The 22,300-nt window shown below is 40.8% G+C and overlaps 1 protein-coding gene across 2 annotated transcripts in view; it reads left to right on the top strand.

Moving 5' to 3' along the window:
* masp1 (MBL associated serine protease 1) overlaps positions 1-22,300 on the top strand; it is a 133,359-nt gene that overhangs the window by 34,984 nt on the left and 76,075 nt on the right. For both annotated transcript variants that reach the window (XM_043702533.1, XM_043702532.1), the window contains exon 6: positions 3,280-3,427. In XM_043702533.1, coding sequence (XP_043558468.1) covers positions 3,280-3,427 — 148 coding nt within the window. The remainder of the gene's footprint in view (positions 1-3,279; positions 3,428-22,300) is intronic.

The following is a 22,300-nucleotide window of genomic DNA, read 5'->3' as shown; positions in this document are numbered from 1 at the left end:
TGTTGGAATATTGCGTGCAATTCTGGTCTCCTTCCTATCGGAAAGATGTTGTGAGACTTGAAAGGGTTTAGAAAAGATTTACGAGGATGTTGCCAGAGTTGGAGGATCTGAGCTACAGGGAGAGGCTGAACAGGTTGGGGCTGTTTTCCCTGGAGCATCGGAGGCTGAGAGGTGACCTTACAGAGGTTTAAAAATTATGAGGGGCATGCATAGGATAAATAGACAAAGTCTTTTCCCTGGGGTCGGGGAGTCCAGAACTATAGGGCATAGGTTTAGGATGAGAGGGGAAAGATATAAAAGAGACCTAAGGGGCAACCTTTTCACACAGAGGGTGGTACGTGTATGGAATGAGCTGCCAGAGGATGTGGTGGAGGCTGGTACAATTGCAACATTTAAGAGGCATTTGGATGGGTATATGAATAGGAAGGGTTTGGAGGGATATGGGCCGGGTGCTGGCAGGTGGGACGATTGGGTTGGGATATCTTGTCGGCATGGACGGGTTGGACCGAAGGGTCTGTTTCCATGCTGTACATCTCTATGACTCTCTAAGTTGCCTGTCTGTTGCCAGGGTCAATGAGGACTCAGAGAGGCTGCAAGGCATTCTTAAGGGGGAGGGTAAACAGTGGTCATGGTAAATATCAATACCAATATCATTGTAAAAAAAGAGATGAGATCCTATAAGCAAAATGCAGGGAGTAAGATGTAAATTACTAAATAAGACCTCAAAAGTAGTAATCTTAGGATTGCTTCCAGTGCAACATGATAGTGAGCATAGAAATATGAATATACCAAATGAATACACGGTTGAAGAAATTGTGTAGGGGACCATTCCTGGGCATTGGGACAGGTTATTGGAAAAATGGAACCAATACAAACAGGATGGGTTGCATTTCAGCCAGCCATGTCCACAGTGTGGGGGAGGGGTGGGCAGTGCTGATTGCTATTAGTGGAGAAAGTGAGGTCTGCAGATGCTGGAGATCAAAGTTGAAACTTTATTGCTGGAACAGCACAGCAGGTCAGGCAGCATCCAGGGAACAGGAGATTCGACGTTTCGGGCACAGGCCCTTCTTCAGGAATTAGCAGAGAGTGTTCAGCAGGAGAAGATAAAAGGTAGGGAGGAGGGACTTGGAGGAGGGGCGTTGGAAATGTCTTCTTCTTGACCTCTCCGCCTCCATCCTACTCCCACCTATCACCCTCACCTTGACCTCTTTCCACCTATCACATTTCCAACGCCCCTCCTCCAAGTCCCTCCTCTTGGTTGGTTCGTCCGGGTGGCCCAGGGGTGCTCTCTGAATCGCTCCGCAAGTAGGCGGCCTGTCTCCCCAATATAGAGGAGGCCACACCGGCTGCAGCGGATGCAGTAGATGATGTGGGTGGAGGTGCAGGTGAATCTGTGGCGGATATGGAAGTTTCCTTTGGGGCCTTGGAGAGAAGTGAGGGGGGAGGTGTGGGCGCAAGTGTTGCACCTCCTGCGGTTGCAAGGGAAGGTGCCGGGAGTGGTGGTTGGGTCGGTGGGGGGTGTGGATCTGACAAGGGAGTCGCGGAGGGAGTGGTCTCTACGGACAGCTGATAGGGGAGGGGAGGGAAATATATCCTTGGTGCTGGGGTCTGTTTGGAGGTGGCGGAAGTGACGGCGGATGATGCGCTGTACATGGAGATTGGTGGGGTGGTAGGTGAGGACCAGTGGGGTTCTGTCCTGGTGGCGGTTGGAGGGGCGGGGCTCAAGGGCGGAGGAGCGGGAAGTGGAGGAGATGCGGTGGAGGGCACCGTCGACCACGTCGGGGGGGAAATTGCGGTCCTTGAAGATTGCTAGTAGTGGCAGGGATGGTTTAAACTGAAATAGCAAAAGGCTGGGGACCAAATCAGTGAGACAGAGAAGGGGGAAACAAGAGTAGAAATGAAAGACAGAAAAGTAGAAACAAAAATGGAATGCAGAAAAGAAAATGGCAACAAACAAATGGGGCCATAGTGCAAAATCAAGCTTAGATAACTAACAAGATTATAAAGACATTGTATCTTAATGTGTTGATCATTTGCCATAAAACTGATTAATTAACAGCACAAATAGATATACATGATTATAGTATAGCTGTAATGGAGACATGGCTATAGAGTGATCAAGAGTGCAAACTGAACATCCAGGTATTCAGTATTGAGGAAGGTCAACAAATGGGCAAAAGTGGTAGCAATGTTAGTAAAGGAGGCAGTCAGTACAATCATGAAGAATGATATTAGCTTGGAATAACATGTTGTGGAATTTGTATGGGTGAAGATAAAAAATACCAAGAGGCAGAAAACATCGTTGGGGGTTGTCTACAGGCCCCCAATCAGTAGCAGCCCTGTAAGAAAAGGCATTAAACAGGAGGTTAGAGATACATGCAATAAGGTTACAATTGTAATCATGAGTGTCTTTAATTTACATATAGATTAATTTCCTGGAGTGAATATTGAACAATGCAAAAAGATTAATTAACAATCTGTCACATGGGGTCCATTGGGGAAGATTAACCATTAAATGATAGAAATTTTCATGAAAATATAGGATGAAGAGGTTGAATCTGAAATTAATGTCCCAAATCTAAATAAAGGGAACTATGAAAATATGAGGCACAAGTTGACAATGATGGATTAGTGAACATTACTAAAAGGGTAGGCAGTGGATAAATTATGGCAAATATTTAAGACATCTATTTACGAATAACAATAATTATCCATTCCTATCTGGCGCAACAAGAAGGGTGGTTCAACATGGCTTATGGAAGAAATTAGAATTCTATTTGTCTCCTCTTTGGACCTAATACTATCCCTAATTTGGATCTAATACTATCCTGAATTTTTCCCAAAATGGAAAAAAGGCTCTAAGCCTGAGGAGAGGGAGCAGTTTAGAATTCAGCAAAAAAGGACACTGAGAAAAAGGATGAGCTATAACCATATTGAATAGTGGAGCAGGCTCAAAAAGCCAAATGGTCTCCTCCAGCTCCTAGTTCCCATGTTCCTGTGGGAGCTTCCTTCATAATGACTGATTAGCTGGATTTTGATGCTCATTTGGCCAAAAACGCAAATTTTATCCATTTGAAAACATTTTGTGAAATTTTAATCAGTTATAGTTAAATTTAATCAGAATGTTCACATGGGATGTCTATGGGACTGTTGATTGACATTTACTTTGTTTGTGTAATTGTTGATTTGTTTTTTTTCCTTGTGAATCCGCGAATAAGGTTCCCAGCTGAGTTCAGATTTCTCAGTTCATTCTCTGTGTTTGGTGTTTATTTGTTGCAGATTAAAGCTGGAATAAAGGAGTTTGGCCCATATTGTGGAGATAAAAGTCCAGGAAAGATCGATACAAACAGCAGCAGTATTCACATTCACTTCCACAGTGATGATTCGGGGGATAACCAAGGCTGGAAGCTCACTTTCACGTCAGTCGGTAAGTTGCCTGAGCTCAGACAGATAAGAGTTTCTCATTGTCACAATTATTCACTTCTCTTTTCCTAACTGCTAGTGTGGGACCAATTAATGGGAAATGCCTGTTGCCAGAGGGTCATCGAACTGAGTGTCCTAGTCTGAGCCAACAGCTTGCTCTCAGTCTTTTGTAGCATCTTATTTAAGCCATCCCATTCTCAGAAAAATCATCGAGTGTAGATAATTTCCCAGGAGTCGGGGATATTTGGCAAATCACTGGGGATTGATCTTTGCTTCCCCGAGGGTGCTCAACATTTCATCAACCATACCAGAAAATGAGCTCAAATATCCATTTGCCAGTGTGTGCAGTCAGTCTCAGCACTGACCCAACTTCACACTTTCACTATCTGCTGTGTGCTTATTTCTGCTTGTGTATGAGGTTGTGTGTATATGTATTTGAGTGCTTACAAAGGTGAATTAGTGTTTATGTGTATGTGTACAAGTATATAAGTGCAAATGTATGCTTATATTAACAAATGTGTGTACCCAAGCATACAAATTTGTGCGCAGTTATATTCATAGAATCATAGATTCATAGAGGCGTACAACATGGAAACAGACCCTTCGTTCCAACCCGTCCATGCCGACCAGATATCCCAACCCAATCTAGTCCCACCTGCCAGCACCCGGCCATATCCCTCCAAACCCTTCCTACTCATATACCCATCCAAATGCCTTTTAAATGTTTCAATTATACCAGCCTCCACCACTTCCTCTGGCAGCTCATTCCATACATGTACTACCCTCTGCATGAATGTGTGTGATTTTTGGATGTAAAGCTAGTACTTGCAATTGCAATATTCTGTGGTTGTTTTGTCCATCCTACTGTTTCTGGGGATTGAGGTGGAGTTAGTTTTGTGGAGTCGGCATTCTAAGATGGACCTGCTGAGAGTTGTGTACATATTGCTACCATGCTGTCTCATAAGGGATTGGTCAGGCCAGCCACACATTCTGCCATTGTACACAAAGGTAACGCAATCTCTGCCATTTCCCAGATACTGGTCGCCATCAGTGATCTGTTTATCCCCAGTGATCTGGTTACCACTGGTGATCAGGTTGCAATCACTGAAAACTGATGAGATCAGTCAAGCTCTTGAGATGCTGCTTGAGATTCACCCAATCTCAACCACCCAAATCTCCAAGTTCCACTTCTGCAGCCTGAACATCACCAGTGAGCCAATCTCGAGCCACACCCTGCCCTCCTGCCCCGCTGGAGCTGCTACAGGTTTCAGGAAGTGGGCAATGGGTTACTTGGGGCAAGCATGGGTCTCTCAGGGGCAGATGTGGCTGACACAGGAGTAGGGGTCAGCAGGTGTTCATATTGATCTTCCATCCTACTTACATCCTCATTTATAAATCCCTCTCCTTCCTTATTTCATTCTTCACTCTCCAGATCTTTATGTTCACCATACTCTGTCATTTTGACTTGTTCACTCCTCATTCCCCTTCCTTCCTTCACAGGCCACATTATGCTTTCTCATCCTGAGAAGCTGCCTCCTCTTTTCAACATCTTACACCTCAACCACATTTTGCACTTCACTCCTTGCTCTTAGTGACATTGTCCAATACTTTTCAAATCTTTCTATGGTTCACAATGGATATTGGGGATTATTACTATCGCTGTGTTTATATAGATGATTATGGTCTTCAGGCCCAGTGATGAAATGGATGTGGTCAATGATAATGAATTTATATTGAAGATTTTGAATATGATTTTGGTATGTGTGTGGTGTTGTCAGTGATAATAATACTGGTGTCAATGTTGATATTAGTGATACCAAAGTTGTTGTCAGTGATGTTGATGTTGGTGTTGGTAATTTAGGAAAACATTCTGGGAAATTTCTTCCTGATCCTGAAGGAAACCGAAGGAGCTCCGGGAGATCACAGTGACCAGGAAATACATCCTCAATTCCCAAAACAAGAACATCTCCAGCCTCCTTTTGAATGACTGCAGGAATCTGCACTAACTGCATGAGCCAATCAACAACAAACAGTGCAGTGAAATACCTTCTAATATCTAACATTCTTCTTTGCTTGTGGAATGTATTCTTGTGTTTTCTGATCCTTCTGAACTGATCTACAGAAGTCCCAGTTCTTTTAAGCCTATCTAAGGACCATTAAAACCAGTATCTAACCCTTTTCAGAATCTTCAGCAGGGATTTGAAAATATTCACTGTGAGAGGGGGAGGGGAACCAAAACTGGACACAGTATTCTGGATGAAGCCCAAAAAGACTTTGTACAGAGACAGCATTGCCCTTTTGTGTTTTGTAATTGGCAGTGCATGAGGACACTGTATTTGCTTTCTCAATAACCTCACTGGTCATGGATTGTCAATGATTTAAGAATTATCATACTCATGTCATGGAGATTGGTTTGCCCAGTTAGCCAGAAAGGTAGACAATGCATCAGAATAATGCTAATAGCAAGAGTTCAATTCAATCCTGGCTGAAGGAGACTTGGGCCTTCCTCATCGACTGCTCAATTCTTGATTTGAAAAGTTGTATAACCAATTGCCAAGCTCCAACAGAATCAGATGCAGAAAAACCCTTGGGAACAATGGCTGATATCCTACGTACTTACATCTTTTTCCACCCATTACTCTCACATACGTACAATCACAATGAACTGCATGGCTGTCAGATGGAGACGAATTCTCTTATATGCCTAGATCTGCCTGGAATCTGTTTTTCTCACTGAAGGTTCTTGTTTGCATGAACCCCATGAACCATGTCTCTGATTCCCTCTCTGAGATAAAAGATTAAAAGTACAGGTCCAAGCATTGATCCCTGTGGAATTCCATTTCAAAGAAACAGGCCAGTCAACCTAACACCTACCTACTGCTTAGTTTCCACATGAGCCTCCTGCTGTCCTTCATTTCATCTCAGCCAATGTAAATCTTTTTATTCCATTCTCTCCTCCCCAAACCAAAATTCTGTACAAGCTTCACATTAATTTTCCATTTTTGAATGTTTTCCTCTTGAAATCTCTAAAATAGGTGGACACACACAAAACTGAAATGTTTGCCTTAACTCAGGGCAGCAGAAATACAAAAAGGTGAAGTAACACTGCAGCCAATATATCGAGCTCTGATCTGGCCACATCTTGAGTGATGAGATTCTGACAATGGTGTTAGGTTTTGGGGGTTCATGATCACAGTTACCAAATAAAAGCAGTCAATCATTTGTAAGCAATTTTCAGAAAGTATATTGAGTTTGTTGAGAAGCAACTATTTTGATATCTTACGTTATTCACTTAGACAAAGAAAGGAAAATATGACCTGTAACAGGTGAAAGATCCGGACCAATCCCAAAACTATTCCGTAGATTGGAGAAGCAAAGTAGGTGGATCCTCATGGTTTTGGAGTGGTGGACTGTACATCTGTGATGTTTCACTGTCTTGGGTGGTAACAGTCTTTGCTCTTCCATGAGATGTAGGAGGAGAAGTAGGCAATTTTGATTAGCCATTTTAGCTGTTCAGTAGGTTCCTAGCTGATTTAATAATCTTCAACTATACTTTCCTCCCTTTTCCCCATAACCTTTGAATCCCATACTGATTAAAAATCTACCTACAAATCAGCCTTGACAGCTCCCTGTAGTAAAGAATTCTACAAATTCCGACTTTCCAAAATAAGTGTGTGACCCCTTATTCTGAGGTTATGCCTTGTGGACCTAGACTCTCCGCATCTACCCTGTCCGCAAATCATCTAAGAATCTTGTATGTTTGATTAAGATTGCTTCTCTTTTTTTTAAACCCTCCAATTCTACAGCTACTTTCAATATGCAGATTCAATCCATCTAGACCAGGGCATCTACCCCTTATAAGTTTGATTAGTTTATCAATTGTTTCTCCCTTTTCTGTCTTAAATGACTTGATATCCTTGATTTTTTAACAGAAGGTAATTTCTCCAGAAATGATTATTAATTGAAATATTTGCCTTTGTCGCTCTATCTTTTTGTCAATGCTTGTTTTCTTGTTTACCTTCCTGACTTCCATCATCATTCCCTCATCATCAGCTTTTTAAATTATTTATTATTTTATCAGAGTTAAATTTAAACTTAAAAAAAAAGCCTATTTGGTAATTCCCATCAATGGGTGTAATTTCCACAGAAATATCTTCATAAATCAGAGTTAATTAATCACTATTCACTACTCATAAATTTTGGTTTCCTCCTTGTGTTCTTGTGATTGTCCTGATGCATACAAAATGGAAAACTTCAACAAGGTATGTATATTTTCAGCAGAACAGAAGGTCGGTGCTAGCAATTGATTACTGTGAGCTTTATTCTTCGTTGGCTTTCTCAATCAATGGAGCAAAAATTGCTGGAATGGAGAAATGTGATTGAAGGTTAATCCCTAATCCCTGAGACTGCAGCATATTTATGGCACAGCTTCCTGTGATTGCAAGTTGAACATGGCGTGTCAACACATGGGGACTGTTGCCGAAGAAAGAGACCTTGGGATGCAGATTCATAGTTTCTTGAAAGTGGAGTTCCAGATAGAGCAGAATTATGAAGAAGTGTTTGGTACCCTTGCCTTTAATGGTCAGTGCATTGAGTCCAGGAGTTGGGATGTCATGTTGCAGCTGTACAGGACATTGGCTAGGCCACTTTTGGAACACTGCATTTAATTTCAAACATTCTGCCATAGGAAAGATGTTGATAAACTTGAAAGGGTTCAGGAAAGATGTACAAGAATATTGCGAGGGTTTTGAGGGTTTGAACTATAGAGGCTGAATAAGCCAAAACTATTTTCTCTGGACTGTTGGAGGCTGAGGGATGATCTTGGAGAGGTTTATAAAATCATGAAGGGCATGGATAGAATGAATAGTCAAGGTCTTTTTTCCCAGGGTAGGGGAGTCCAGAACTTGAGTTCATAGGTTCAAGGTGAGAGGAGAAAGATTTAAAGGGACCTAAGGGGCAACCTTTTCACGCAGAGAGTGGGTGTGTATGGAGTAAGCTGCCAGAGGAAGTGGTGGAGGCAGATACAACTACAGCACTTAAAATACATCTGGATGCCAAAACAATTGTTAAAAGGCATCTGGTAAATGAATAGGAAGGGTTTAGAGGGATATAGGCCAAATGCTGGCAAATGGGACTGGATTAATACAGGATATCTGGTTGGCGTTGGACTGAAGAGTCTGTTTCTGTGCTGTACAACTCTATGACTCTACAGGGACATCATTCCTGTCCATCTCCTGAACCAGTGGAAGAAAAGCAACAAGAAAGATACAGAGAGAATGGCAAGCAGGAAATCATCTAAATGGGGTAAAATTACAATCAGAAAGAAAAAGACAATGAGTACATCAAGATAGAGTATAAAAGATGACAGAAAGGAAATGAAGAAAAACATTAAGAGGACCAAGCTAAGAGAGAACTCTTTGTAAATCAGTCCAGTTTGGAAAGTGCTACATTTGCCTTGAAGAGGTTAATGGAGATTATTCAGGTTAAGTTGGAAGGCGGAACTATATGGATTCTTTGTTAATAAAACACACCTGTTTGAAAAGCTGGAATTGGCATGCATTTTTGGTTCAAATCTCAGATTATCAGAGTTGACCTTTCCTACATTGCTTGAGTCAGCCACCTGAGGGATTAACACTTGGTGCTGAATGGACACAATATTCCTACAGTTGCTTATGAGGCTGTTTACAGCCACTCCCAGTGACGGTATACAATGCGCTGGTGACAAACTGCAACAGGATCCAGGGTGGCTCAAATACTGAGAGGGAAGATTCACATAATGTTGGATATAGATAGGAAGCCCTGGTGAAGAAGGGATGTTCTGTACCCATAAATGAAAAGGAGCCTTCTTTAGCCTTTTGTCCTATTCACCTTCAGCAGCTGGTGCTACTCTGCTTAACCTCATGTTGTCTTCCCATTCCACCAAGACACTCCACAACATGGTGCCCATGATCAAGGACTCCCTTCTTCTGGAAAATCCAATATGCTGGTGTAATACTTCATTTTATGTGTATAGGGGAAAATTGCAGAGACTTTCCAGAATAAACATTGATTGAGTGTTTCTGAAGTTTCCCAGAAAGTCTTCTGATATGTTTCAAAGTTTTTCTGCACAACTGTTGTTGCAGTGATGATAAAATGTTTAGTAACTCATTACATAATACTTGGTTGACTAGTTGATACTTAACTAATCACTGTTAAGATATGGCATTAGGTCCCAAAATGCCTTCTACCTTTTTTTAATGAGTATTGAGCTTAAGTTGAACATGGGGGCAGGAGTAGGCCATTCATCTTGATAATGCTGCTGCATCATTTAACATGAACATGACCTTTAGTGATACTATCACCATACTCTTCACCATCGATAATCAAACATTTATCAACATTTATTTTAAATATACTTGACTAAGCTTCAACAGCCCTCTAGTTGAGAAAATTCCAAAAATTCACCACCCTCTGAGTAAAAATAATTCTCCAAATCTCAATCACAAAAGGCATTGGAAACATTTGATCTGCAACGACCCTTTAAGTATTTTGTAGATCACAATCAGATCACATCTCATTCTATGAAACTATAGAAACTACAGGCTCAGTTTGCCCAATCTTTCTTCAGAGGTTGGTTCTGCCATCCCAGGTATAAGTTTGGAGAACCTCTATGGCAAGAATACCTTGCCTGAGATAAGGAGAGAAAACTCCATACAGTACTTAGGTGTCATCTAAACAAGTTCCTATACAATTGAAGCAAAACTTCATTACGGCTGTACTCAAGTCCTCCTGCGATAAAGATTACCATTCTATTAGACTTCCTAATAATTTGCTGCACCTGCATTTTAGCCTCAGTGACATCTTGTCGTGGATGTCTAGGTCCTTCTGAAATCTATACTTTCTAGCCTCTTACCATTTAAGAAATACTCTGCACTTCTGTTTCTCTTACCAAAGTGGCTAACCTCATATTTAGACATATTATCTGCCATGTACTTTCCCAATCAAATTCTCCTGAAAACATTTTACATCTTCCTCACAAAACTGAGGTAATTGGGAATTATGAGGAAAACTCTCTATTGTTGGATTCATACCTGACACAAAGGACGATGGTTGTGGTTATTGGAGGTTAAACATTTTAGTTCCAGGAATCTCAGTAGGAAATCCTCAGGGTAGGGTGCTAGGCCCAACCATATTCAGCTGCTTCATCAATTATCTTCCCTCCATCGTTTAGGTAGAAGTGGGGATGTTTATCCATCATTGCACAATGTTCAGCACCATCCATGACTCCTCAAATACTAAGGAAGTTCTTGTCCATATACAGTAAACTTTAGACAATATCCAGGCATGTGTTCATAAATGGCAAGTAACATTCACATTCACAAGTGCCAACTAATGTCTGTCTTCAACCAGAGATAATCTAACCATCACCTCTTTGCGTTCAGTGGCAAATACCATTGCTGAATCGCCCACTATCAACATCTGGGAGGTTACCTTTGATGAGAAACTGAACTGGACTGGTCATATAAATATTGTGGTAACAAGAGCAGGTCAGAGGCTTGCAATTAACTTACCTTCTGTCTCCCCAATGCCTGTCCACACTGTCCAAGTCAGGAGTGTGATGGAATTGCCTGCATGAGTGCAGCTTCAACAACTACAGCAGAAACTTAACATTATTCAAGACAAAGCAGCTCTCTTGATTGTCATCACATCTACTCATTCCACTACTGACAGTAGGGAGCAGCACTGTGTGCCATCTACTAACCTTCTTGTACCATCTACTAGGAGGAGGTAATGGTCTAGTGGTATTGTCATTCGACTACTAATGCAGAGACCCAAATAATATTTTGTGGATCTGAGTTTGAATCCTGCCATGGCTAGTGGTGGAATTTGATTTCAATTTTTAAAAAAAATCTGGAATTAAGAATCCAACAGTGACCATGGGCAACACAGTGGCTCAGTGGTTAGCACTGCTGCTGTTAGCACCAGGGACCCAGGTTCAATTCCAGCCTCGGGCAACTGTCTTTGTGAAGTTTGCCCATTCTCTCAGTATCTGCAACAATTTCCTCCCACAGTCCAAAGACATGCAAATTAGGTAGATTAGCCATGGGAAATGCATGGTTACAAGGATAGATTTGGGGGAGGGGGGTTGGGATGCACTTCAGAGGATCGGGGTGGACTCAATGAGCCTAATGGCCTGCTTACACTTTGTAGGGATTCTATGAAACTATTGTCAATTATTGGGAAAAATCCATCTGGTTAACTGTTGCCCTTTAAGGAAGGAAACTGCTGTCCTTACTTGGTCTGGTCTACATGTGACTTTAGACCCACAGCAATTAATAATTGTGGATGGCCATTAAATAATGGCCTAGCCAGTGATGCCCACATCTTGTGAATTAAGAAAAGAAGATGCACTGCAGAAATTCACCAAGGTTCCTTCGACAGCACCTCTCAGCCTCATGACCACTAAGATCTAGAAAGACAAGGGCAACAGATACATGGGAACAGCACAATCTGCAAGTTCCCCTCCAAGCCACTCCTATACTGACTTTGAAGTATGTCCATCACTGGTGCTGGGTCAAAAGTCCAGAACTCCCTTCTTAAAAGCAATGTAGATATATCTGCAAAAAAATGGATTGCAGTGGTTCAAGCAAACAGCTTACCATCATTTTCTGCAGGACAGTTAAAGAACAATAAATGCTTATCATGGCTACATTAATAAACAAAATGACTTTTATGTCACAATTGACCTCTGAATGAAATATATTCTAATTTTGGAATGTCAAAACAGTTTATATCCTGAAACCTGTTTCCCTTCAACACCACAAGAATCTAAAAGCAAAACAATTAATGTAAGTATACTGCCATGACATAAAAAAATTAAAACTTACCGGAACAATTCACAACCTGCTTCATTAGAACTTCACAGCTTCTTTGTTCATTTTCAGGGCCCTCAGGTATGTGGTATGTCATGATTACACATCACATCTTTAATAAGGTTCTCATCACTTGAATTACTCACCCGTAATGTAAAATACTTTCATGTAACTACTGTAAAACCATCAGTTTTATGACATATATCAGGGAGGAGACTTATTGCAAGATATTGATTTATTTGGTTTTGACAAATGGACCCAGAATTTGTGGTGAATCCAAACTTGGGACTTATCTCCTCGTCAGTGCATGTTGCTGGATTTTCTATTAACTAACAATATGAATATCACTAATTCACTTTATATCTCCAGCAATTTCTTACATCTTATGTTGTGTTTCTAATGGCCAGATGTTTCTCTGTGCTTCCTTCTTTTATGTGCTGTGCTTTATTTTCTGGATCCAGCTGTGATTCCTTGCTTGTTGGGCTTCTCACACACTGAGTATGGAATGCGTCCTGCACACACTGCAGTCTCCATTCAGAATCATCAATACTCATAGTTGCCATCTGTTTTTGACAAATCAACCAGTTCCTATTTGAACCCAAAATCTGTTTCTCAATCCATAAGATCTTATTTAGTGATTTTTATATGTTGCTGATAATGATATTTTAAATATTAATGTTGAAAATGAAGCCTACAATGTTAATGGTGTTGCTATTAAAATTGATTATGTCAATGGTGGTGTTGATAACATTATGACTTTGATATTGCTTGTATTGATAGTTTAATGAGATAATTTGTGATGATACTAATTTCTCTGGTGAGTTCAATTAAATTGCCTTTTTGATGTGATGATTTGCTCATAGATGTTTTCTATTTTTTCCTTTTACAAATACAGAAAGTAAAATTTAGGAACAAGCAGTTAAAGCCTCAATCTTGCTATGTCAAAAAATTGCATCTACTGGTGTTTTGGGGCTAGCAGTGCCTCTGCACTGCAGGCAGGGTTGGATTATTGTACATTTTTCACATTCCTCACTGACATTAGGAAACAGTAATGACCTTATGAAATATAATCACAGCAGCATTCTTTTTAAAATCACTGCCTCTTGGCAACTACACTAAGGGATAGGGGGTAATTCTGACAGCTATGATTGAAATGAATGCTGGGCTGGAGCCAAATGCCTTACTCTTGTTTCTATATCAAAGTAAGATGGCAATTTGCTGTTTTGAAAATCTGTGTAGAATGCAGCTGAATCTTTTAAAAAGGTTTAACACTTCAGTTTAAGATGGAAAAGATAATAAATTATAGCAGACAATGAGGTAAATAAGAGAGTTAGATTGAATCAACTTGTATTTTAAACTCTGCAATCTAGTGACCTCTTGCTATGCTATAAATTACATGATGGTGTCATAGAATGGGTCAAAGACTGACAATGAGTGGTGAGACATGAATGTCAATGTCGCTGTTGTGATTCTAGCACCAAATTTTCTGTCGGCAGGCTGATTCCAGTGTTACGATTCCTGTCTTTTTTGTTGTCAGTTCAAGCATTGACCTGATAAGTATAACAGATTTGGATAATATTCGTTGCAAATCAACTAGACATTAACATTACATTGACATTGTGATTGTGACCTAAATGTAGATTCACAGCTGAACCAGACATTGCAGTAAGGAGGGGGATTTTGAGGAGGGCAGACTCTCACTGCTCAATTTTTGACAGTTGCAGTCCAGTCCAAGTCACATTGAAGCAAAAGTAATAATAATAGAACTTCGGTGAACACTCTACACTGGAAGAGTGTTAGGATTGTCAGACAGCAATACCAGATGGAAAAGATCTCACCTTGGGGAAAGGATCACAGAAATGTTGTAATTCAGATCTGAGTAAAGTTTTTACACCTTAAGGATGGTGGAAATATGGAAGGTGTTGCCTGAGAGGGTGGTGAAGGCAGGTCCTCCCACAACATTTAAGAAATATCTGGTTGAGCGCATAAGATACCAAGTCATCGTAGGCTATGGATCAAGTGCAGATAAGTGGGATTAGTATAGTTTGGTGGTTAGCATAGACATGGTGGGCTGAAGAACCTTTTTTTATGGTGTATGACTCTATGATACAAGAGCCCCATTCCGATCATCATGGCTATCATCACTCCAGGATTGCTGAGGGAGATTCTCAGTCTGGAATAAGAATAGAAAAAGGTTGCCTCAGTTTAGTGCAGATGAGTCTCATTATGAGATAAAAGAAAATGAAAAACTTCCACTCAGATCAATGAGAAAAATTCACTCCCTGGGATAAGTGAGATTCCTACATTGGGATCAGTGAGAAACGTTCCCACACTGGGAAAAGTAGGAAAGATTCTTGCCATGGGATAATTGGGAAAGAAGCCCACACTGGGATCAGTGAGATTCCTACACTGGGATGAGTGAGAATGACTCTTGTACTGGGATCATTAAGATTAGCGCATTGGAATCAATGAGATTCTCAGATAGGGATGAATATGAAGAGTGCCTTGGATCAATGTCACTTTTATTTTAATAGTTGAGTAATTTTGTCACTTTGGGGGCAAAGATAGAATGTTCTCAGCCTTGGAGAAGTGTAGAAGACTCTTACTGTGGAATTGATAGAGAATATTCTCACTTTGCAGACGACTAGAAACAGTGTACAACACAGAAAAAGGCCATTCACACAATCCATCTATGACCTCATGTATCTCCTCCCATTCCCCCTCAGTTGAACATGCTATTGTAACCATCTGTTCCCTTTTCCCTCATACGTTTGTCTAGCTTTCCCTTAATTACATCAATACTATGCACTTTAATATAAAGCCATGGGAGGGAATCCATATTCTCACTACTCTTAGCCTAAGTTGCTCTGAATACTGAGTTGCATTTTAAATGTGCCACTCAACAGATTTGTGAAAAAAAGTTATATCTTATGGAATAATGGAACTAGACCAACATGGACATGAAATTGGCCAGATAATAGCAAATAGAGAGGTTAATTTTTTTTAGGCTGGTGGAAGGTTTGTAAAGGAGTTTCTCAAGGGCTCCCTTGTTTTTATTCATATTTATTAGTGTTCTAGATTTCAGTAAGAAAGGGACAATTTCAAATTTTGAGGTTGTGATGTACTTTAGGTGCATTGTGAATTTTAAGGATGACAGTTTGGTACTCCAAAAGGCCAGAGACAGTATGTTCCTGTTAGGGTGAAGGGCAAGGCTGGTAGGTATAGAAATGCTGGGTGACTAGAGAAATTGAGGCTCTAGTCAAGAATAAGAAGGAAGCATATGTCAGGTATGGACAGCAGGGATTGAGTGAATCACTAGAAGAGTATAAAGGCAGTAGAAGTACACTCAAGACAGAAATCAGGAGAGCGAAAGGGAACATGAGTTAGCTTTGGCAAATAGGGTTAAGGAGGTTCAAAGGGATTCTATAAATACATTAAGGACAAATGGTAACTACAGAGAGAATATGGCATCTTAAAGGTCAGCAAGGCTGCCTATATGTGGAACTGCAGGAGATGGGGAAGATACTAAAAGAGTTTTTTGCATCTGTGTTTACTGCCGAGAAGGATATGGAAGGTAAAGATCTTGGGGAAATAAATAGCAAGATCTTAAAAAATGGCCATATTACAGAGGAGGAGGTGCTGGATGGCTCAGAATGCATAAAAATCAATAAATCCCCAGGACCTGATCAGGTGTAGCCCAGAACTCTATGGGCAGCTAATGAAGTGATTACTGGGTCCCTTGCTGAGCTATCTGTATCATTGATAGCCACAGGTGAGGTGCTAGAAGATTGGTGGTTGGCTAATGTGGTGCCGCTTTTTAGGAAAGGTGGAAAAGGAAAGCTAGGGAACGACAGACCAGTGAGCCTGACGTCAGTGGTGGACAAGTTAGAGGGGATCCTGAGGAACAGGATTTATACGTATTTGGAAAGGCAACGACTAATTAGGGATAGCCAACATGGCTTTGTGTGTGGGAAATCATATCCAACTAACTTGATTGAGTTTTTTGAAGAAGGAATGAAGGGGATTGATGAAGGCAGAGCAGTGGACTTGATTCTTATGGTCTTCAGTAAGGCGTTCGACAAGGTTCCACCTGGTAGACTGGTTAGCAAGGTTAGATCATGTGGAATACAGTGAAAAATTACCATTTGGCTCAAAAGTAAGAGACAGAGGGTGGGAGTGGAGGGTTGCTTTTCAGACTGGAGGCCTGTGACCAGCGGTATGCTGGGTTCATTGCTTTTTGTCATTTATATAAATGATTTGGATGTGAACATGGGAGATATGGTTAGTAAGTTTGCAGATGACACAAAATTTGGAGGTGTAGTTGACTTCAAAAAAGATTACTTTAGAATACAATGAGATCTTGATTAGATGGGCCAATGGGCCAATGTGTGACAGATGGAGTTTAATTTAGATAAATGTGAGGTGCTGCATTTTGGAAAGGCAAATCAGGGCAGGATTTAAGAACAAAGAGATTATGCTGAATTCACATAAATTACTAGTTTAACCTCAACGGCATATTGTGTGCAGCCACACTTTAGGAGAGAGATGAAGGCATTTCAGAGAGTACAGACAATTTTATGAGAATGGTTCCAAGGATGAAGAACTTCACTGATGAAGCTAGATTTGAGAAGCTGAGAATGTTCTCCTTGGCAAAGAGAAGGCTGAGAGGATACCTGGTTGAACTATTCAAAATCATGAAGGATCTGTGCAGAGTCGATCAAGAGACACTGTCTTCACTTGTGAAAAGATTGAGAATGAGATGGTACAGATTTAATGTAATTATTAAAAGAAGCAAAAGTGAAATGCATAAAATCTTTTTCATGTAGTGAGGCAGATTCAACGGAAACATTGAATAGGAACAAGCTTGAGCTTGTTATCTGGAAAGGAACAATTCACAGGATTATGGGAAAAGACTAAAAAAAAGCACTCAGTGAAGATGCTCATTCAGACAGCTGAACACAGATACAATGGGCCAAATGGCCTCTTTCTGAATTGTAATAATTTGTGATTTTGAGAATTTCCCACTGGATTTCTCTGTGACTGTAATGTAATGACATCCTCCAGCTATGCTCTTTTCCACAAGCGGAAACATTCTTTCTGAATACACTATCAGAAGCTTTTAATTTTCAAGATCTCCCAATAGGTTATACTTCAGTCTTCTTCTCCAAAGAAAAAGTGAAGGTAAAGTTGCTGTTGTCCTAGAGAGATATAACTAGTGTTGGTTTAACCCGAGGGGTACCACACTTCAGGCGAGGGGAGAGGTTGAGTAGAAGAGTCCCTCATGGTAAGTCATGCTGTTGGCATCACTCTGCATCACAAACCAACCATCCAGTCAAGAGAAAACCGACCCAGCCTTTCAATATTTTCCTGATGAAAATCCCATACATTTCTGATAGCATCCTTGTGTGTCTTTTCTGAACCTTCTCGATTGTTACAACATCCTTTTAATAGTAAGTTGACCAGCACTGCAGTCAGTACTCTAAGTGTGGTCAAACTAAAGTTCAATATAGGTTTAGCATAAATTCCTGACTGTTCTACTCTATTGCTCTAGAAAGAAAGCATCATGCTGTGTTTACTTTCTATGTAGCCTTGCTCATCTGACTGGTATATTTGTGCTCTGAGATTCCCTTGTTCTTCTATCCCACAGATACCTGCACTTTCCAAGTGATAATTAACCTCCATGTACAACTTCACCTTTGTATATATTGAACTTCATTTGACAACTATTAGTCCTTTCTGCAAATTTAACCATTTGTTGTCCAATTCATTGCATGACCACCTCAATATCAACACCAACTGTGCCCCTACCATGGTAAATTGCTGTCATCTGCAAATTTAAAAATTGTTTTTGAATCCAAAGGCCAAATGTTTATTGTAAACTATGAACAGCAGTGTCCAGTCTGATAAACTCTCCTTGATACACCCATTCAGATGCCTTTTAAATATTGCAATTGTATGAGCCTCCACCTCTTGCTCTGCAGCTCATTCCATACACAGACCACCCTCTGCATGAAAAAGTTGCCCATTAGGTCTCTTTTATATCTTTCCCCTCTCACCCTCTAGTTCTGGACTCCCCCATCCCAGGGAAAAGACTTTGTCTATTTACCTGATCCATGCCCCTCATGATTTTATAAACCTCTATAAGGTCACCCCTCAGCCTCCGATGCTCCAGGGAAAGCAGCCCTAGCCTATACAAACTCTCCCTATAACTCAAATCCTCCAACCCTGGCAATATCCATGTAAATCTTTTCTGAACCCTTTCAAGTTTCACAACATCCTTCCAATAGGAAGGAGACCAGAATTGCATGCAATATTCCAACAGTGGCCTAACCAACGTCCTGTACAGCTGCAACATGTCCTCCCAAATTCTCTACTCAATACTCTGATCAATAAAGGACAGCATACGGAACACCTTCTTCACTATCTTATCTACTTGCATCTCCACTTTCAAGGAGCAATGAACCTGCACTCCAAGGTCTCTTTGTTCAGCAACACTCTTGAGGACCTTACCATTAAGTGCATAAGTCCCACTAAGGTTTGTTTTCCCAAAATGCAGCACCTTGCATTTATCTAAATTAAACTCCATTTGCCATTCCTCAGCCCATTGGCTCATCTGATCAAGAACCCGTTGTAATCTGAGGTAACCTTCTTTGCTGTCCACTGCATCTCCAATTTTGGTGTCATATGCAAACTTACTAACTATACCTCTTAAGCTCACATCCAAATCATTTATGTAAATGACGAAAAATAGTGGACCCAGCATCGATCCTTGTAGCACTCCACTGGTCACAGACCTCCAACCTGAAAAACAACCCTCCACCACCATCCTCTGTCTTCTACCTTTGAGCCAGTTCTGCATCCAAATGGCTAATTCTCCCTGTATTCCGTGAGATCTAACCTCGCTTACCATTCTCCCATGGGGAACCTTGTCGAACACCTTACTGAAGTCCATATAGGTCACATCTACCGCTCTGCCCTCATCAATCCTGTTTGTTACTTCTTCAAAAAACTCAATCAAGTTTGTGAGACATGATTTCCCAGGGTATATGAATAGGAAGGGTTTGGAGGAATATGGGCCGGGTGCTGGCAGGTGGGACTAGATTGGGTTGGGATATCTGATTGGCATGGACGAGTTGGACCAAAGGATCTGTACATCTCTATGACTCTATGATTCACTTTCTGTTTATTGAGCCAGTGAGTAAACTACTCTGTCACTTGTCCCTATCTCCACATTCTTTGACCTTATTCATTAATATAGTATGGGGAACCTTTCAAACCTTTTGAAAACCAGAAAAATTGCATTACCATTGAGAGCAGGGAAATACTAAAGGCAAAGACTTTAAAATAAGTCAGAAATTAGGAATTGAGAGCAATACAACAAGAAATATAAACACAGATGAACACAAAACTTCTACAGTTGTGTAAAAAGAATGGAATAACAAAGATAAGCATTGTTTTCCCTGAGAAGATCAGACCAGGGAATTAACAAGAGGAAACAATGAAAATAGCTGAGACATTGAACAATATTTTGTATGTTTTATCACAGCAGAAAATACTCCAAGAATTACAGAAAACCTAGAGGGAAAAATAAGGGAGGAAATTAAAGCAATCACAATTACTTGAGAAAATGTACTGGGAAAATGACTGGGACTAAATGCTGACAGGTCACCTGGGCATGCTCCTTATACCTTAAAGAAATTTCTTTTTAATTCACTCGTGGAACATAGACATCACTGCCTGTTCTCATTGGCCTTGAGAAGGTGGTAATGAGCTGCCTTCTTGAACCACTGCAGTCCACATGCTGTAGATTGAATGCCTTAGGGAGGGGATCCAGGATTTTGACCCAGTGGCATTGAAGGAACAGCAGTATATTTGCAAGTTAGGATGGTCAGTGACCTGGAAGGGAATTAACAGTTGTTAATGTTTCCATGCACCTGCTTCCTTTATCCTTCTAGATAGAAGTAATTGTGAGTTTGGAAAGTGGTGTCAAAAGCTCTTTGGTAAATTTCTGCAGTACACCCGGTAGGTAGTACACACTGATGTTACTAAGTATCAGTGGTTTTGGGAGTGGTTAATTTCAGCAACTGGTGAACAAGGGCACTCAGGTCTTGTTGCACCTCCACCTTTCCTACTCTTTCCTAAACTAATTTCCTGTTTTGGCTAATAAAGTGGATAACCTCACATTTATCCACTTAGTCTGTCTTGTAATTGTCCACTCACTGAACTTGTCCAAATGACAATGAAGCATCTCTGCATCTTCCTCCCACCCAGCTTTGTGTGATCTGCTAACTTGGAGAGAATGCATTTCATAGCCTCATCTAAATCATTCATACATATTCTGAATAGCTGGGGTCCTAGCACTGATTCTGGCAACACTCCACTAGTTACTGGCTGGCACTCAGAAATGACTTTTATTCCTACTTTTTGTTTCCTGTATGCCAATCAGTTCTCTATCCATGTCAATACACTACCCCCAATTCCATATGCTTTAACTTTACATGCTAATCCCTTCGGTTGGACCTTATTGAAAGACTTCTGAAAGTCCAAGTAAACTACATCTACTGGATCCCCCTTATGAACTCTACTACCAATAACAGGCAAACCAGTCTGTAATTTCCCATTTTCCCTCTACCTTTTTGAAATAGTGAGGTTCTATTTGCTGCCCTCCAATCCAGAGGAATGTTTCCGAGATCTATAGAATCTTGAAAGATGGCCACCCATGCACTCTCTACTTCTACAGTCACTACCTTAAGACTCTAAGATTTAGATTATTAGGCCCTGAGGCTATAAATCAGTTAATCCAGCATTTGTTGTTGGAAAACGCCAGTTCCCATTATTAAGGAATTAGTAGCAGGACATTTAGAAAATCATAATACAGTCAAGCAGATTCAACATGAATTTGTGAAAGAGAAATTCTGTTTAAAAAGTATATTCAGTCCTACTGAGGATGTAATAAGTTGGTGAATAAAGGGAATTAAGTAGCTGACACACACTTGGATTTCTGAAAGGCATTTGATTACGTTATTAATAATATAAGTGGGTTCCCTAAAGGGTAAGAGCTCATGGGGGTAGTACATTAGCATGGATACCAGATTGGTTAACAACCAGGGAACAAAGACTTTGGATCATTGGGTCATTTGGAACTTGACAAACTGTAATTAATGGCCTCAGGGGTGTCAACTATTTATCGTTTATGTGAATGATTGGATGATGGAACTGACTGCATTTAGCCAAATTTAAGCAGGCAAGTAAACTGTGAGGAGGACACAAAGAGTCTGAAAAGGAATATGGGTACATTAAGTGAAACAAGACAAAAATTAACAGGTGAAATATATTATGGGAAAATATATTGAGGTTGTCCACTCACTTTCCTCCTCCAAGTCAGTAATATATATTGAAAATAACTGTGGCCTCAGCACTGATCTGGCAGCATCCAAGGAACAGGAGAATCGACGTTTCGGGCATAAGCCCTTCTTCATTCCTGAAGAAGGGCTTATGCCCGAAACGTCGATTCTCCTGTTCCTTGGATGCTGCCAGACCTGCTGCGCTTTTCCAGCAACACATTTTCAGCTCTGATCTCCAGCATCTGCAGTCCTCACTTTCTCCTCAGCACTGATCCTCTGGCACACCACTAGTTAGTTTGCAATCCTGAAAATGCCCCTTTATGTTGTGGTTCTGTTCGCCGAGTTGGAAATTTTTGTTGCAAACGTTTCGTACCCTGTCTAGGTGACATCCTTAGTGCTTGGGAGCCTCCTGTGAAGCGCTTCTGTGGTGTTTCCTCCGGCATTTATAGTGGCCTGTCCCTGCCGCTTCCGGTTGTCAGTTTCAGCTGTCCGCTGTAGTGGCCGGTATATTGGGTCCAGGTCGATGTGTTTGTTGATGGAGATTGTGGATGGCACTCTATAAATGCCGGAGGAAACACCACAGAAGCACTTCACAGGAGGCTCCCAAGCACTGAGAATGTCACCTAGACAGGGGACGAAACATTTGCAACAAAAATTTCCAGCTCGGCGAACAGAACCACA

The sequence above is a fragment of the Chiloscyllium plagiosum genome, chromosome 13 (genome assembly GCF_004010195.1).
Source record: "Chiloscyllium plagiosum isolate BGI_BamShark_2017 chromosome 13, ASM401019v2, whole genome shotgun sequence".
Taxonomy (NCBI): domain Eukaryota; kingdom Metazoa; phylum Chordata; class Chondrichthyes; order Orectolobiformes; family Hemiscylliidae; genus Chiloscyllium; species Chiloscyllium plagiosum.
Note: the sequence above shows the minus strand (reverse complement) of the source record. Positions and strands in the feature narration are given on the sequence as shown.